Source organism: Ranitomeya variabilis, chromosome 4, assembly GCF_051348905.1.
Source record: "Ranitomeya variabilis isolate aRanVar5 chromosome 4, aRanVar5.hap1, whole genome shotgun sequence".
NCBI lineage: Eukaryota > Metazoa > Chordata > Amphibia > Anura > Dendrobatidae > Ranitomeya > Ranitomeya variabilis.
Genome location: NC_135235.1, coordinates 667,702,828 through 667,720,648, shown reverse-complemented (window position 1 = coordinate 667,720,648; position 17,821 = coordinate 667,702,828). Strand labels below are relative to the sequence as shown.

The 17,821-nt window shown below is 49.2% G+C and overlaps 1 protein-coding gene across 1 annotated transcript; it reads left to right on the top strand.

The window, feature by feature from the left end:
* Positions 1-14,998: 14,998 nt before the first annotated feature.
* LOC143768193 (C3a anaphylatoxin chemotactic receptor-like) lies at positions 14,999-16,214 on the top strand. Its single transcript, XM_077256884.1, has one exon. The coding sequence runs from the start codon at positions 14,999-15,001 to the stop codon at positions 15,998-16,000; it is 1,002 nt and encodes a 333-aa protein (XP_077112999.1). The 3' UTR covers positions 16,001-16,214.
* The last annotated feature ends 1,607 nt before the right edge of the window (positions 16,215-17,821 follow it).

Genomic DNA, 17,821 nt, shown 5'->3' with positions numbered 1-17,821 from the left:
TGGTTATAGTGACCTGTATAGCAGGCAATGAATCCTGAAGCAGCTTATACAAGTTCATAGAGATCCATTGTGTATACCAATGTATATTTATGGTCCCTGTATCCTGAGGTGTAGCCTGAGGTGAGGAACAAGACTTTTTGGTTGTATAAAAGTAGTAAAAATTATAAACAATTACAAAAAAGTAACTTTTGTTTCACTGAGTCTCCTAGTCTTAAACCCACAGGCTTAAGACACTTCAGATAGGAGTTTTAAGCTGCTGAGCCACAAGCTCTAATGGTGTCTGTGTACTTGCAATTATGATTCTCCAGGTCATTACGAGTTCATAGACACCAAACATGTCTAGGTTCTTTTCTATTTAAGTGGTGAAAAAAAATCCTAACCTTGGTAAAAAAAAAACAAAAAACAAATTGTGCCATTTTCCAAGACCTGTAGCGTCTCATTTTCAGGATCTGGAGTTGGGTGAGGGCTTATTTTTTTTATACCATTTTGGTGTAGGTATGATCTTTTGATCTCCCGTTATTGCATTTTATTGCGACGTAGCAGCGACCAAAAAAACGTAATTCTGATATTTTGACTTTTTTTCTCATTACACTGTTTAGTCATCGGGTTAATCCTTTTTATATTGATAGATCGGGCGATTCTGAACTCGTCGATACCAAATATGTGTATGTTTGATTTTTGTTACTGTTTTATTTTGAATGGGGCGAAAGGGGGTTGATTTGAATTTTTTATATATATTTTTTAATAATTTTCAAAACTTTTTTTTACTTTATTCATGCTTTAATAGCCTCCATGGGAAACTAGAAGCTGCAGTTGTCTGATCGGCTCTGCTACATACAGGCGATGATCAGATCGCCTGTGTGTAGCAGAAATGCTCACTTGCTATGAGCCGACTACAGGGCAGCGCTCATAGCAATCTGGCAATGACAACAATAGAGGTCTGCTGGAAACCTCTCGTTGTCACGCCAACCCATCGGTGTCCCGCGATCATGTGATGGGTCACCGAGGGGCGGGATTAGCGACGCGCATCCAGTAAGTGCAAGTTAAATGCCGCTGTCAGAGATTGACAGCGGCATTTAATAGGTTAACAGCTGCAGGTGGATCACAATTCCACCCGCGGCTGTTAGAGGCACATGTCAGCTGTTCAAAACAGCTGACATGCTGGGAAAGATGTGGGCTCAGCGCCGAAGCCCACATTAAAGGAAGGGATTCCGACATGGGCGTACTATTACGGCCAACATCGGAAAGGGGTTAAAAATGCAACGGTGTTTTCTTTTTTTCAGAAGAAGCCTATAGAGACACAATGCACCAAAACCGCAGAGTTCCGCAGCGTCTTCAGACCACAGAGAGCGGAGATTTCATGGAATCACGTCCACGTTGCTTGGAGCTTTACACCGTGTTCACATGTAGCGTAAATGCTGCGTATTTTATGCTGCTGTTTTTCTGCTGTTTAACTGTCCAAGCAAAGTGGATGTGATTCCATGAGAACTGCTCTTAGGCTACTTTCACACTAGCGTTAACTGCATTCCGTCACAATGCGTCGTTTTGCCGAAAAAACGCATCCTGCAAAAGTGTTTGCAGGATGCGTTTTTTCACCATTGATTAACATGAAGCGACGCATTGTGACGGATTGCCACACGTCGCACCCGTCGTGCGACGGATGCGTCGTGCAGTGGCGGACCGTCGGGAGCAAAAAACGCTACATGTAACGTTTTTTGCTCACGACGGTCCGCTTTTTCCGACCGCGCATGCGCGGCCGGAACTCCGCCCCCACCTCCCCGCACTTCCCCGCACGTCACAATGGGGCAGCGGATGCGCTGGAAAAATGCATCCGCTGCCCCCGTTGTGCGGCGGAGACAACGCTAGCGTCGGGAACGTAGTGTGAAAGTAGCCTTAGGGTATGTGTCCACGGTCAGGATTGCATCAGGATTTGGTCAGGATTTTTCATCAGTATTTGTAACCCAAAACCAGGAGTGGAACAAATAGAAGAAAAGTATAATAGAAACATATGCACCACTTCTGCATTTATTACCCACTCCTGGTTTTGGCTTACAAATACTGATGTAAAATACTGACCAAATCCTGATGCAATCCTGAACGTGGACACATACCCTTAGACTCCAGCAGACAGTATCTTACATTATGTAACAGTCAGTATTTCTCTAGATTCTCGTCTCTCCACCTGGTCACAGGGATTCTTCCTTTCCCTTTTCTTTCCTTGCCCTTCCCATTCCTTCTCTTCCCTCCTACCTCTTATATGTTATATATAAGGTATCTTATCTGTGCCCCGTCACCCCTTTCTCTGCCTGTCCTGTACAGACCAAGCTTTTTCATTTTCCTTCTATTCCTTTAATTTTTTCTTTTTCCCTTTCCCCTTAATAAACTGTATTTTTCCTTCCTGCGTCTCATCCTTAACCCTTTCCACCCTTTATTTTGCCTGCATCTTTCCTCCCATTATATTTAGCTTTTTTGCTTTTATTTTGTTCTTGTTCTCTTCTATATTAGTCCATGTTCACATGTTTCGTTGTTGATGCGTTTTTTCCACAGGCAAAACCTGCTCTCTTGGCAGTAAGAAACTTGCTTCAAATAATCAGGTTTGCTTAGTTTTTTTTTTGTTTTTTAGGAGACATGTTTAGTTTTTGTTGTGTTTTTTGCTGCGTTTTTGCCAGGGAACATTTGTCTCTTGCACATGATGATAAAGTTTATATGATTCTACTTCATCAGGTTTTGGCACCAAAAATGCAGCTAAAACTGACACCTGCGTTTCTGCAGCGTTTTTGCAGCACTGTGCGCCCAAGGATACGGCTGATCTGTGCAGTTTGGGGGCTTTTTTTCCTCTCTCGTTTTCTATGTGGAGCTGGAAAAAAAACTGCAGCTACTTTATTAAGTTCAGAATGAAAGCTTTTCTGTACTATAAAAAACACATTAATAACGAGGTTACAGTGGCCTTGGCCAGATTATACTCCCTACCCAGAATATACCCAGGGATACAGTGGCCAAAGCCAGATTATACCTCTCCGGGCCAGTATATACCTGGGGTTGCAGTGGCCTAGGCCAGATTATACCCCCCGCCAGAATATACCTGGGGTTACAGTGGCTTAGGCTAGATTATATCCCCCCCAGCTGAAAATTACCACAGGGTTACAGTTGCCTAAACCAGATTATACCCACCGCCCAGAATATACACGGGGTTACAGTGAACAAGGCCAAATTATACCCCTTGCCCAGAATATACCCAGGGTTACAGTGGCCTACGCCAGATTATACCTCCCGCCCAGAATATATCCGAGGTTACAGTGGCCTAGGCCAGATTATACCCCCCACCCAGAATATACACCGGGTTACAATGACAAAAAACACCCAAGAAAACGACCATAAAATCCACTAAAATAATATTTATTAAATAAATTATATTATTAAAAAACAATGGTAAGGGGAAATTCACAGGTTTATCAGAAACAGGACCCTGTTGCAGATAGAATTTATACATATGAATAGCACTAAAAAAAAGCCCATTACTAAAAAGTGATAACAAGGAAAATCCATATAAAAATAAGTTGTGAGTAAAGAGGTAAAAGTTATAAAAAAAGAGAAAAATTGAGCATCTCTAAACAAAAGATAGCTCACTATTAAACTCAAATGAAAGTGCTAAAGTGAAGTAGTAAACAATGTGGGACATGTAAATGTGCTAACATATAGAAAAAAAGGTATTATAACCAATAGTGCAAAATCAATGGTATACACTGGGTCAGCACAAATAGTAACGGTAATTCAGAGCTAAAAGAGTTAAGTATAACTTACAAAGTGAACTGTGAGACCCAGGGCTCCAAGACAGCGTCCACCCCAACGCGCGTTTTGGCGCTATTGCCTTTCCCCTTACCATTGTTTTTTAATAATATAATTTATTTAATAAATATTATTTTAGTGGATTTTATGGTCGTTTTCTTGGGTGTTTTTTGTGGTTGTTTCTGTACGACTATCGACGTTCTTACTTATTGGTCCAATCTCACAGGTACTATCTCTGTACATTTATTACTGTGAGGTGTATATTTTTCTACGTGAGCATTTTTTCCTTTGCAATCTGTTTGTCTGACAGGGTTACAGTGGCCTAGGCCAGATTATACCGTCCACCCAGAATATACCTGGGGTTACAGTGGCCTAGGCCAGATTATACCCCCTGCCCAGAATATACCCAGGGATACAGTGGCCTAGGCCAGATTATACATCGCCGCCCAGAATATATCAGGGGTTACAGCGGCCTAGGCCAGATTATACCCTCCTACCCAGAATATACATGGAATTACAGTGGCCTAGGCCAGATTATACCCCCTGCCCAGAATATACCCAGGGATACAGTGACCAATGCCAGATTATACCTCTCCGGGCCAGTATATACCCTGGGTTACAGTGGCAGAGACCAGATTATACCCCCCGCTCAGAATATACCCGTGGTTACAGTGGCCTAGGCCAGATTATACCCTCCGCCCAGAATAAACCCGGGATTACAGTGATTTAGGCCAGATTATACACTCCGCCCAGAATGTACCCGAGGTCACAGTGGCCTAGGCCAGATTATACCCCCCGCCCAGAATAAACCCGGGGTTACAATGGCTTAGGACAGATTATACCCCCTCCCCCCCCGCTGAGAATATGCACGGGGTTACAATGGCCTAGGCCAAATTATACCCCCCCACACCAGAATATACCCGGGGTTGCAGTGGCCTAGGCCAGATTATACCCCCGCCCAGAATATACCCAGGGATACAGTGGCCTAGGCCAGATTATAACCCCCCACCCAGAATATGCCTGGGGTCACAGGGGCCTAGGCCAGATTATACCCCCTGCCTAGAATATACCCAGGGATACAGTGGCCAAGGTCAGATTATACCTCTCCGGGCCAGTATATACACGGGGTTACAGTGGCCTAAGCCAGATTATACCCTCCGCCCAGAATATATCCGGGATTACAGTGATCTAGGCCAGATTATACCCCCCACCCAGAATATACCTGGGGTTACAGTGGTTTAGGCCAGATTATACCCCCAGCCCCTGCTGAGAATATACACGGGGTTACAGTGGCCTAAGCCAGATTATACCCCTCGCCCAGAATATACCCGGGGTTAAAGTGACCTAGGCCAGATTAACCCCCCGCCCAGAATACACACGGGGTTACTGTGGCCTAGGCCAGATTATACCCCTCGCCCAGAATATACCCGGGGTTAAAGTGACCTAGGCCAGATTAACCCCCCGCCCAGAATATACCTGGGATTACAGTGGCCTAGGCCAGATTATACTCCCCTCCCAGATTATACCCGATGTTGCAGTGGCCTAGGCCAGATTATACCCCCACGCCCAGAATATACCTAAGGTTATAGTGGCCTAGGCCAGATTATACACCCCCACCCAGAATATACCGGGGGTTACAGTGGACTAGGCCATATTATATCCTCCGCCCAGAATATACCCGGGACTACAGTGATTGAGGCCAGATTATACCCTCCGCCCAAAATATACCCGAGGTTACAGTGGCCTAAGCCAGATTATACCACACACCCAGAATATACACGGGGTTACAATGGCCTAAGCCAGATTATACCCACCACCCAGAATATACACGGGGTTACAGTGATTTAGGAAAGATTATACCCCCCACCCAGAATATACCCGAGGTTACAGTGGCCTAGGCCAGATTATACCCCCCGCCCAGAATGTACCCTGGTTTACAGTAACTTAGGCCAGATTAAACCCCCCCTGCTGAGAATATACACGGGGTTACAGTGGCCTAAACGAGATTATACCCACTGCCCAGAATATACACGGGGTTACAGTGGCCTAGTCCAGATTATACCCCTTGCCCAGAACATGCCCACGGTTACAGTGGCCTAGGCAAGATTATACTTCTTCACCCAGAATATACCCTGGGTTACAGTGGCCTAGGCCAGATTATACCCGCCGCCCAGTATATACCTGGGATTACAGTGACTTAGGCCAGATTACACCCCCCGCCCAGAAAATACCCGAAGCTACAGTGGCCTAGGCCAGATTATACCCCCCGCCCAGAAGATACCCAGGATTACAGTGATTTAGGCCAGATTATACCCCCCGCCCAGAATATACCCGAGGTTTCAGTGGCCTAGGCCAGATTATACCCCCCGCCCAGAATATACATGGGGTTACAGTGATTTAGGAAAGATTATACCCCCCACCCAGAATATACCCGAGGTTAGAGTGGCCTAGGCCAGATTATACCCCCCATATCCTCCTCATATCATTGCCAAACGGAGTAAAACTTTGAGGGACTCCTTGATTCATAGTCACTATGTACCTAATAATTCAAAATTCATTTTTGATTCTAGGGGCCCCAAATGGGGTTGTGTAGGTTGTGGTTCATGTAAAGCATGCCAATTTATCGAGAAAACTGATATATTTTATAATTCGATGGGCAATCGTAAATATAAAATTTTACATTTTATTAATTGCCGTACTTCAATGGTGATATATGCAGCCACATGCCCATGTGGTCTCATATACGTTGGCATGACTACACGTGAGTTGCGTGTTCGAGTACTGGAACACATTAAAGATATCAAAGCTGCAGATAAAGTTAAAATTGAAGACTTTTCCAATTTGTGTAAGTTGAAACCGTTGGCAAGACATTTCCGTAAGTATCATCAAGGACAGTCACATTGTTTGAAAGTCAGAGGTATAGATCGATTATATCCTGGGAATAGGAGGGGAGACTGCAGTAGAAAATTGGCACAAAAGGAGTGCAAATGGATAACCATGCTACAGAGTATGACACCACATGGTTTAAATGAGCAGTGGGGTTTTTCCAGTTTTCTTTAATATATTCATACACATTTTACTATTTATCGTGTTCTTGTAAAGTTCTAGTGACAGTTGAAGTGTAATCTTTTGGGGTTTAATTGTTAGTGTAGGTATATGTGATACACATTAACAGCATATTTATATTTTTTAATGATTGGAGCACTCGGCCTATACATTTATTTTAGTGTGATATTGTCCAATAATAGTTCTAATTTTTGTTTTATATTTTATTGCTATTTATAGGCATTCTTATATATATATTTTTTGGTTACAATTGGGTGTATATGCATATATCTAGTATGTATGAGTAATGATATATGTATAGGGCTGTGTAGGTGTTTATTTATGTTGGTACATTGGTATCTTTTGTATGTATTTTTATTTATATATTTTTTTGCACATATATGTTTAGATATAGTGATGTAAATTGTAGTATTTTAACACATTCATCATGTATGTCATTTTATAGGTACAAAATGTATCATATGTTATATATATTTTTATACACAGAAGTATTTGTCTGCTTCATTATATCTTGTGATTTTGCATTATTATTTGCATAGAAATATACATGCCCTTACTTCTATATTATCAGCGGTTATTTGCCCTTCTTGCATATGGTTACAGCGACGCCGTACGCCGCACTGCGCATGCGCCCGCCTCGCTGTTTGGTTGGTTGTCTGTTGGTGCGTGTCTGACTGTGTCCTTTGACGCACTCGGTCACGTGACTTCGGACTTCCGCCCGGCGGTGATGGCGGCTGCATTCGTGAGTAGCGGCGTCATGTACAATGACGTCTGCTGATTACAACAATTTTTTCCAGCTGATATTCCCCTATATTAGATTCACTGACCCCTGCCACATCACTCCCTGACGAAGCGGAAGCGAAACGCGCGTTGGAGTGTTGTGTGCGGGGGACAGCTTGAATCTCAGACTGGTTGGTACAAATTTACCTTTATTACAAACGGCAGTAGTAAATCTTTCATTCAGTGTAGCACACCTTAGCTGGTGGTTGTTATTTTAGATTGATTTTTTGTGCACTGGTTTGGATTTTTTGCTTACAGACATCACAGGTTTATCAGTTTGCAATATGTTTGCACGTATATTTTAATATTTATTTTCGCATATCTTGCACATTATTTATTCATTTATCGGTGATTTATATATTATTGTATTTATATACCTGTAGCAGTTTTTCATTTTTTAAGCACTAGCTTTTTTCACTTATTTATATTTATGCACACTCACTGGTGTGCTCATATGGGTGTATATATATACATATGTGTATGTACTTGAATATTTATATTCACATATTACATTGCTATACTGCCGGTGCTTTTGCACATTCTGATAACAGGATTTTGTATATACATTTAAGTGCCTTACAGTCTGTTATTCCCTGTCCCCTGCCACATTTGGATTTTCTTTTATTTATTGTGTATATCAAATGTAAAAATAGGTTTTCTTGTCCATCAATTTTACATATATTTATATATTTTTTGTTTTAATACATTTCTGATAAAGAATATATGTGTGTAACTGTGGTCTGGCATTTTTATTTTAAATAAAATTTACATTTTATGAAATTTTGGCTTTGAATATATTCTTTTGGGTAACAGATTATACCCCCCGCCCAGAATATACCCGGGGTTACAGTGACTTAGGCCAGATTAAACCCCCCCCCCGCTGAGAATATACACGGGGTTACAGTGGTCTAAGCCAGATTATACCCACCGCCCAGAATATATGCAGGGTTACAGTGGCCTACGCCAGATTATACACCCGCCCAGAATATACCCAAGGTTACAGTGGCCTAGGCCAAATTATACCCCCCCGCCCAGAATATACCCTGGGTTACAGTGCGTACGCCAGATTATACCCCCCGCCCAGAATACACCCAGGATTACAGTGGACTAGGCCAGATTATACCCCCCCACCCAGAATATACCCGGGGCTACAGTGGCCTAGGCCAGATTATACCCCCCACCCAGAATATACCTGCGATTACAGTGGCCTAGGCCAGATTATACCCCCTGCCCAGAATATACCCAGGGATACAGTGGCCAAGGTCAGATTATACCTCTCCGGGTCAGTATATACCCGGGGTTACAGTGGCCTAGGCCAGATTATACCCCCTGCCCAGAATATACCCTGGGTTACAGTGGCCTAGGCCAGATTATACCCTCCGCCCAGAATATACCCGGGATTACAGTGATTTAGGCCAGATTATACCCCCCGCCCAGAATATACCCGGGGTTACAGAGGTTTAGGCCAGATTATACTCCCCCCTCTGAGAATATACAAGGGGTTACAGTGGCCTAAGCCAGATAATACCCCTCGCCCAGAATATACCCGGGGTTACAGTGGCCTAGGCCAGATTAACCCCCCCGCCCAGAATATACCCGGGATTACAGTGATTTAGGCCAGATTATACCCCCCGCCCAGAATATACACGAGGTTACAGTGGCCTTGGCCAGATTATACCCCTGCCCAGAATATACCCGGGGTTACAGTGGCCTAGGCCAGATTAACCCCCCCCGCCCAGAATATACCCGGGATTACAGTGATTTAGGCCAGATTATACCCCCCGCCCAGAATATACACGAGGTTACAGTGGCCTTGGCCAGATTATACCCCTGCCCAGAATATACCCGGGGTTACAGTGGCCTAGGCCAGATTATCCCCGCCGCTGAGAATATACACAGAGTTACAGTGGCCTAGGCCAGATTATACCCCCTCGCCGAGAATATATCAGGGGTTACAGTGGCCTAGGCCAGATTGTACCCCTCGCCCAGAATATACCCGGGTTTACAGTGACCTAGGCCAGATTAACCCCCCCGCCCAGAATATACCCAGAGTTACGGTGGCCTAGGCCAGATTAACCCCCCCCCGCCCAGAATATACCCGGGGTTACAGTGTCCTAAAGCAGATTATACCCCCCGCCCAGAAGATACCCAGGATTACAGTGATTTAGGCCAGATTATACCCCCCGCCCAGAATATACCTGAGGTTACAGTGGCCTAGGCCAGATTAACCCCCTGCCCAGAATATACAAGGGGTTACAGTGGCCTAGGCCAGATTATACTCCCCGCCCAGATTATACCCGATGTTGCAGTGGCCTAGGCCAGATTATACCCCCTGCCCAGATTATACCCTGGGTTACAGTGGCCTAGGCCAGATTATACCACCCGCCCAGAATATACCCAGGGTTACAGTGGCCAAGGTCAGATTATACAACTCCGGGCCAGAATATACCCGGGATTACAGTGGCCCCAGATGCTGTAAGATCAGATTTTTCACGCTTATGAGAACCATTGAGTGATATACTCAAGAAAGGGACCCCAAACGTTGCACAGAGGCCCCAGACATTGAACAGGGGCCCCAGACATGGCACAGGATTGAGAGATATACTCAAGAATGGGGCCCCAGACATCGTACAGGGAGTTCCCAGATAGCGCACAGGAGGGAAGAGACAGCGCACAGGGGGCAGAGACAGCTCACAGGGGCCCTGCACTCTGTCTTCCACCCTTGCGCGCTGTCTCTGCCCCCTTGAGCGCTGTCTCTGCCCTCTGTGCGATGTCTTTGCCCCCTGTGCACTAACTGGGGCCCCTGTGCGCTGCCTGGGGCCCCTGAATGCTGCCTGGGGCCCCTGTGCGCTGCCTGGAGCCACCGAGTGCTGCTTGCAGCCCCGTGTGCTGCCTGGGGCCCCGTGTGCTGCCTGGAGCCCCGTGTACTTCCTGGGGCCCCTGTGTGCTGCCTGGGGCCCCTGTGTGCTGCCTGGGGCCCAATATGCTGCCTGGGACCCCGTTCGCTGTCTCTGCCCCCTGTGTGCTGCCTGGGGACCCGGTATGCTGCCTGGGTCCCTATGTACTGCCTGGGGCCCCGTACGCTGTCTCTGTCCCTGTGCGCTGCCTGGGGCCCCTGTGCGCTGCCTGGGGCCCCTGTGCGCTGCCTGGAGCCCCGTTTGCTGACTCTGCCCCCCTGTGTGCTGCCTGGGGCCCCGTTGTGCGCTGCCTGGGGCCCAGTGCGCTGCCTGGGGCCCCGTGTGCTGCCTGGGGTCCAGTGTGCTGCCTGGGGCGCCCATGTATTTCATGGGGCCCCTGTGTGCTTCCTGGGGCCCCTCTGTGCTGCCTGGGACCCTGTGATCTGCCTGGAGCCCCTGTGTGCTGCCTGGGGCCCTGTGCACTGCCTGGGGCCCTTGTGTGCTGCCTGGGACCCCTGTGTGCTGCCTGGGGCCCCGTGTGCTGTCTGGGACCCTGTGCACTGTCTGGGGCTCCTGTGTGTTGCCTGGGTACCTGTGTGCTGTCTGGGGCCCCGTGTGCTGTCTCTGCCCCCAATGCTCTGCCTGTGGCCCTGTACTCTGCCTGGGGCTCCTGTGTGCTGCTTGGGGCCCCTGTGTGCTTCCTGGGGGACCTGTGTGCTGCCTGGGACCCTGTGTGCTGCCAGGGACCCCTGTATGCTGCCTGGGGCCCCTGTGTGCTGCCTGGGGCTCCTGTGTGCTGCCTGGGGCCCCGTGTGCTGTCTCTGCCCCGTGTGCTGTCTCTGCCCCGTGTGCTGCCTAGGGCCCTGTGTGCTGCCTGGGGCCCCTGTGTGCTTCCTGGGACCCCGTGTGCAGCCTGGGGCCCCATGTGCTGCCTGGGGCCTTGTGCGCTGTCTGGGGCCCCTGTGTGCTGCCTGGGGCCCCGTGTGCTGCCTAAGGTCCTATGCAATGTCTGTGGCCCCTGTGTGCTGCCTGGGCCCCTGTGTGCATTATGGGGCCCCTGTGCGCTGTCTGGGGCCCCTGTGTGCTGCCTGGGGCTCTGTATGCTTCCTGGGGCCCCCGTGTGCTGCCAGGGGCCCCTGTAAGCTGCCTGGGCCCCTGTGAGATGCCAGGGGCCCCTGGGTGCTTCCTGGGGCTTCCGTGTGCTGCCTGGGGCCCCGTGTGCTGCCTGGGGCCCCTTTATGCTGTCTGGGGCCCTGTGCGCTGTCTGGGACTTCTGTGTGCCGCCTGGGGCCCTATGCACTGTCTGTGGCCCCTGTGTGCTGCCTGGGCCCCTTTGTGCTATATGGGGCCCCTGTGCGCTGTCTGGGGCCCCTGTGTGTTGCCTGGGGCCCTGTATGCTGCCTGGGGCCCCTGTATGCTGCCAGGGGCCCTTGTAAGCTGCCTGGGGCCCCTATGCGCTGCCAGGGGCCCTTGTATGCTGCCTGGGGTCCCTGTGTGTTTTTTGCCAGGGGCCCCTGTATGCTACCTGGGACCCTGTGTGCTGCCTGGGTCCCTGTGCGCTGTCTGGGGCCCTGTGTGCTGCCTCTGCCTTCCTGTGTGCTGCTTGGGGCCTCTGTGTGCTGCCTGGGGCCCCGTGTGCTGCTTTTGACTCCATATGCTGTTGCTGCCCCTCGTGTGTTGCCTGGGGCCCCGTTTGCTGTCTCTGCCCCTGTGTGCAATCTGGGGCCCCATGTGCTGCCTGGGGCCCCCGTGTGCTGCCTGGGGACCTGTTCGCTGCCTGAAGCCCTGTGCGCTGTCTCTACCCCTTGTGCGCTGCCTTGGGCCCCTGTGCGCTGTGTGGGGCCCCCGTGTGCTGCCTGAGGCCCATATGTTGCCTGGGGCCCTGTTCGCTGTCTCTGCCCCCATGTGCTTCCTGGGGCCCTGTACGCAGCCTGGGGCCCTGTGCGCTGCCTGGGGCCCCACTATTGAGTAATTACTCAATGGTTCTCAAAAGCCTGAGAAACCTTATCTACAGCAGCTGGAGAATATTCTGGGCGTGGGGGTATAATCTGGCCTAGGCCACTGTAACCTCGGGTATATTCTGGGCGTGGGGGATATAATCTGACCTAGGCCACTGTAGCCCCGGGTATATTCTGGGCGGGGGGGGGGGGGTATAATCTAGTCTAGGCCACTGTAACCCCAGGTATATTCTGGGTGGGGGGGAGTATAATCTGGCCTAGGCCACTGTAATCCCGGGTATATTCTGTGCGGGGGGGTATAATCTGGCCTAGGCCACTGTAACCCTGGGTATATTCTGGGCGGGGGGAGTATAATATAGCCTAGGCCACTGTAACCCTGGGTATATTCTGGGTGGGGGTATAATCTGGCCTAGGCCACTGTAACCCCGGGTATACTCTGGGCGGGGGGTATAATCTGGCCTAGGCCACTGTAACCCCAGGTATATTATGGGCGGGGTATAATCTGGCCTAGGCCACTGTAACCCCGGGTATATTCTGGGCGGGGGGGTATAATCTGGCCTAAGCCACTGTAACCCCGGGTATATTCTGGGCGGGGGGTATAATCTGGCCTAGGCCACTGTAACCACGGGTATATTCTGGGCTGGGGGTATAATCTGGCCTAGACCACTGTAACCCCGGGTATAATCTGGGTGGAGGGGTATAATCTGGCCTAGGCCACTGTAACCCTTGGTATAATCTGGCCTAGGCCACTGTAACCCCGGGTATATTCTGAACGGGGGGTATAATCTGGCTTAGGCCACTGTAACCCCGGGTATATTCTGGGCGGGGGGTATAATCTGGCCTAGGCCACTGTAACCCCGGGTATATTCTGGACCGGGGGTATAATCTGGCCTAGACCACTGTAACCCCGGATATAATCTGGGCGGGGGTATAATCTGGCCTAGGCCACTGTAACCACGGGTATATTCTGGGCGGAGGGGTATAATCTGGCCTAGGCCACTGTAACCCTGGGTATAATCTGGGCCGAGGGGTATAATCTGGCCTAGGCCACTGTGACCCCGGGTATAATCTGGGCGGGGGGTATAATCTGGACTAGGCCACTGTAACCCTGGGTATATTCTGGGCGGGGGGAGTATAATATAGCCTAGGCCACTGTAACCCTGGGTATATTCTGGGCGGGGGGGGGGGGGTTAATCTAGTCTAGGTCACTGTAACCCCGGGTATATTCTGGGTGGGGGGAGTATAATCTGGCCTAGGCCACTGTAATCCCGGGTATATTCTGTGCGGGGGGGTATAATCTGGCCTAGGCCACTGTAACCCTGGGTATATTCTGGGCGGGGGGAGTATAATATAGCCTAGGCCACTGTAACCCTGGGTATATTCTGGGTGGGGGTATAATCTGGCCTAGGCCACTGTAACCCCGGGTATACTCTGGGCGGGGGATATAATCTGGCCTAGGCCACTGTAACCCCAGGTATATTATGGGCGGGGTATAATCTGGCCTAGGCCACTGTAACCCCGGGTATATTCTGGGCGGGGGGGTATAATCTGGCCTAAGCCACTGTAACCCCGGGTATATTCTGGGCGGGGGGTATAATCTGGCCTAGGCCACTGTAACCACGGGTATATTCTGGGCTGGGGGTATAATCTGGCCTAGACCACTGTAACCCCGGGTATAATCTGGGTGGAGGGGTATAATCTGGCCTAGGCCACTGTAACCCTTGGTATAATCTGGCCTAGGCCACTGTAACCCCGGGTATATTCTGAACGGGGGGTATAATCTGGCTTAGGCCACTGTAACCCCGGGTATATTCTGGGCGGGGGGTATAATCTGGCCTAGGCCACTGTAACCCCGGGTATATTCTGGACCGGGGGTATAATCTGGCCTAGACCACTGTAACCCCGGATATAATCTGGGCGGGGGTATAATCTGGCCTAGGCCACTGTAACCACGGGTATATTCTGGGCGGAGGGGTATAATCTGGCCTAGGCCACTGTAACCCTGGGTATAATCTGGGCCGAGGGGTATAATCTGGCCTAGGCCACTGTGACCCCGGGTATAATCTGGGCGGGGGGTATAATCTGGACTAGGCCACTGTAACCCTGGGTATAATCTGGGCGGGGGTATAATCTGGCCTAGGCCACTGTAACCCCTGCAACCATCTGGCCGGTTATACCGGGATCCATCTCTAGTCCCACCTGTCCCGGATACAGCGGACAGTCCTGGATTTGGGTCTGCCCCCTGCATTCTCAGGCGTCTGCTGAATGTCCCTCACTGTCAGCGCCCCTCTGACAACTCCTCCTGCCAGGGAGAAAGAAATGGGCGTGGTCAGGGGCGTGGCCAGAATGTGCATGGTCCATCCCTCTACCTGGGAGGTGTCTGGATGTGCGGCCATATGTATTACAGATTAGCCTTATTACCTTCCTACAGTGTGACCCCACTGTGATGTCAGCCCCGTCCTCCAGGTACAAGAGAGAAACTGATGGAACTATAAACTCTCCATTCCCCTAATGTCTGCCCTGTTCTGTCTCCTCAGGTCACCTGGCGAATACGACGAGATAGATTATGATTATTATGATAAGATTCTACAGAAGACGTCCATTCCATTATTCAGCATTGTTTTTGCTCTCGGGATTATCGGTAATGGATTAGTCATCTGGATTGCCGGATTCAGGATGAAGAACACAATCAGCGCCGTGTGGTTCCTCCACCTGGCCATCGCGGACTTCCTGTGCTGCTCATCTCTCCCCCTGAGAATTGCTGACTGGGCTGCACTTTTCTCACACTGGCCACATTTTGCTTATTGTATAGTGAACATTCTTCTGTTTAATGTGAACATGAGCGCCAGTGTTCTCCTCCTGACGGCCATGAGTATTGACCGCTGGGTGTCCGTCATGTGGCCATTCTGGGCCAAAGTCCATAGATCTCGTAACCTGGTGAGAATCAGTGCAGCGATCATCTGGGGGCTGAGCGTCACTGTGGCCGGTGCTCTGTATTATGTGCATGACTACCATGTAGGTGATCTACGTGAATGGTGTCTATATGATTATTCCATATCTCCTTATAACCAAGAGTTACATCTGACCATTCAGTGGATCAGATTGGTTATAATGTGTGTGATCCCGTTTCTTATCATCGTCACCTCTTATGTCACCATTTTCTACAAACTTAGAAAAAGTAAGAGATCCCAGAGATCTCAGAGATCCTCCAAGATCATCACCGCTGTTATATCGTGTTTCTTCATCTGCTGGTTTCCATATTACATCTGGCCACTAACACCCTGGTATTATGGAGATTACAGAACATTCCATACAGTGCACACTATCACTACCAGTCTGGCTTGTCTGAACAGCTGCCTGAATCCGATCATTTATGTGTTCCTGACAGCAGATTTCCAACACGGTTTCCTCAGCTCCATCCCCTCCAGGCTAGAAAGAGCCTTCGGTGACCATCCTAATGACCTGGGCAGAGAGCGAGGAGACGCAGGAGACACTCGCCCTACTGCTGTGTAATGGATATTCCTGGGATCTCCTGTAGGTGACACCTCTTAACCCCTTGGAGACTGGGACATTTTTCCAGTTTCCTTCCTTTTTCCTTTCCATAAATCATAAAACATTATTTTCCCATGAAGGACTGATTGCTGCAGGCTGAAAAGTAATAATGAAAGTCTCCCTTCATGTTACCACATAATGTGCAGAAAAATGGGTGAGAAATAGTGTTGAGCATTCCGATACCGCAAGTATCGGGTATCGGCCGATACTTGCGGTATCGGAATTCCGATACCGAGTTCCGATACTTTTGTGATATCGGGAATCGGTATCGGGATCCATATTCATGTGTAAAATAAAGAATTTAAATAAAAAATAGGGATATACTCACCTCTCCGGCGGGCCCTGGACCTTACCGATGTAACCGTGAGTCTCCATTCCTAAGAATGAGCGCGTTATGGGCCTTCGATGACGTCGCGGCTTCTGATTGGTCGCGTGACCGCTCATGTGACCAATCAGAAGCTGCGACGTCATCGCAGGTCCTTCACGGGCTCATTCTTAGGAACGGAGGCTCCCGGTTACATCGGTAAGGTCCAGGGGCCGCCGGAGAGGTGAGTATATCAATTAAAATAAAAAATATGGATATACTCACCTCTCCGGCGGGCCCTGGACCTTACCGAAATGTAACCGGGAGCCTCCGTTCCTAAGAATGAGCCCGTGAAGGACCTGTGATGACGTCGCGGCTTCTGATTGGTCGCGTGAGCGGTCACGCGACCAATCAGTAGCCGTGACGTCATCGAAGGCCCGTCACGCGCTCATTCTTAGGAACGGAGACTCCCGGTTACATCGGTAAGGTCCAGGGCGCGTCAGAGGGTGAGTATATCCATATTTTTTATTTTAATTCTTTATTTTACACATGAATATGGATCCCAGGGCCTGAAGGAGAGTTTCCTCTCCTTCAGACCCTGGGAACCATTCCAATACTTTGCGTCCCATTGAAATGCATTGGTATCGGGTATCGGTATCGGCGAGATCCAATATTTTGCCGGTATCGGCCGATACTATCCGATACCGATACCAATGCATATAGGAAGGTATCGCTCAACACTAGTGAGAAATAATCCCAAGTGAAGTGAATGGGGAAAAACACTTTGTAATTCCTCCATAATAATAAAGTGACCCAGCAGATCACATCAATTAGCCCCTTCACCACTTTCGGTGTTTCTGTTTTTTGCCCCATAACTTTGTTATTTTCCGTCACTATGGCCGTGTGAGGGCTTGTTTTTTGTGGGACGAGTTGCACTTTTGATTGACACCATTGGTTTTGCCATATAATGTACTGAAAAATGGGAAAAAAAATTAAACTGCGGCAAAATTGCAAAAAAAGCAAATGTAATTCCACAATTGTGTGTGTTTTGGTTTTTTTACCATGTTCACCAAATGCTAATACTGACCTGCCATGATGATTCTCCAGGTCATTATGAGCATGCAGATACCAAACATGTACATCAGGTTGGACTGGCCCACCGGAACATTCTCCAGTGGGCCCAGGCACTGACATCTGCTGGCATACAGGGCGGGTAGCTGCTGAGGGCCCGCGCTGCCTCAGGGGCCACAGCCAGTGGTGTGTCACTAATAAGGGTGCACCACACAGCTGCTATGGGCCTGTCAGGGGGTCTGCCCAGCACCAGCAGCAGCAGGGGAGCAGCGGGTGACAGGAGGCAGGAGCCGGCTGCTGGCTAAAGCTTGTGCCCGCTGCTAAAGAGAAATGAGCTCATGGGCGTGGAGAGCAGTGAATATTCATTTCACTTTAAGGCTATGTGCACACGTAGCAGAATTGCCGCG

Bases quoted from the DNA above. Each gene is read 5' to 3' on its own strand.
- LOC143768193 (XM_077256884.1), top strand. From the start codon at position 14,999: ATGTCTGCCCTGTTCTGTCTCCTCAGGTCACCTGGCGAATACGACGAG.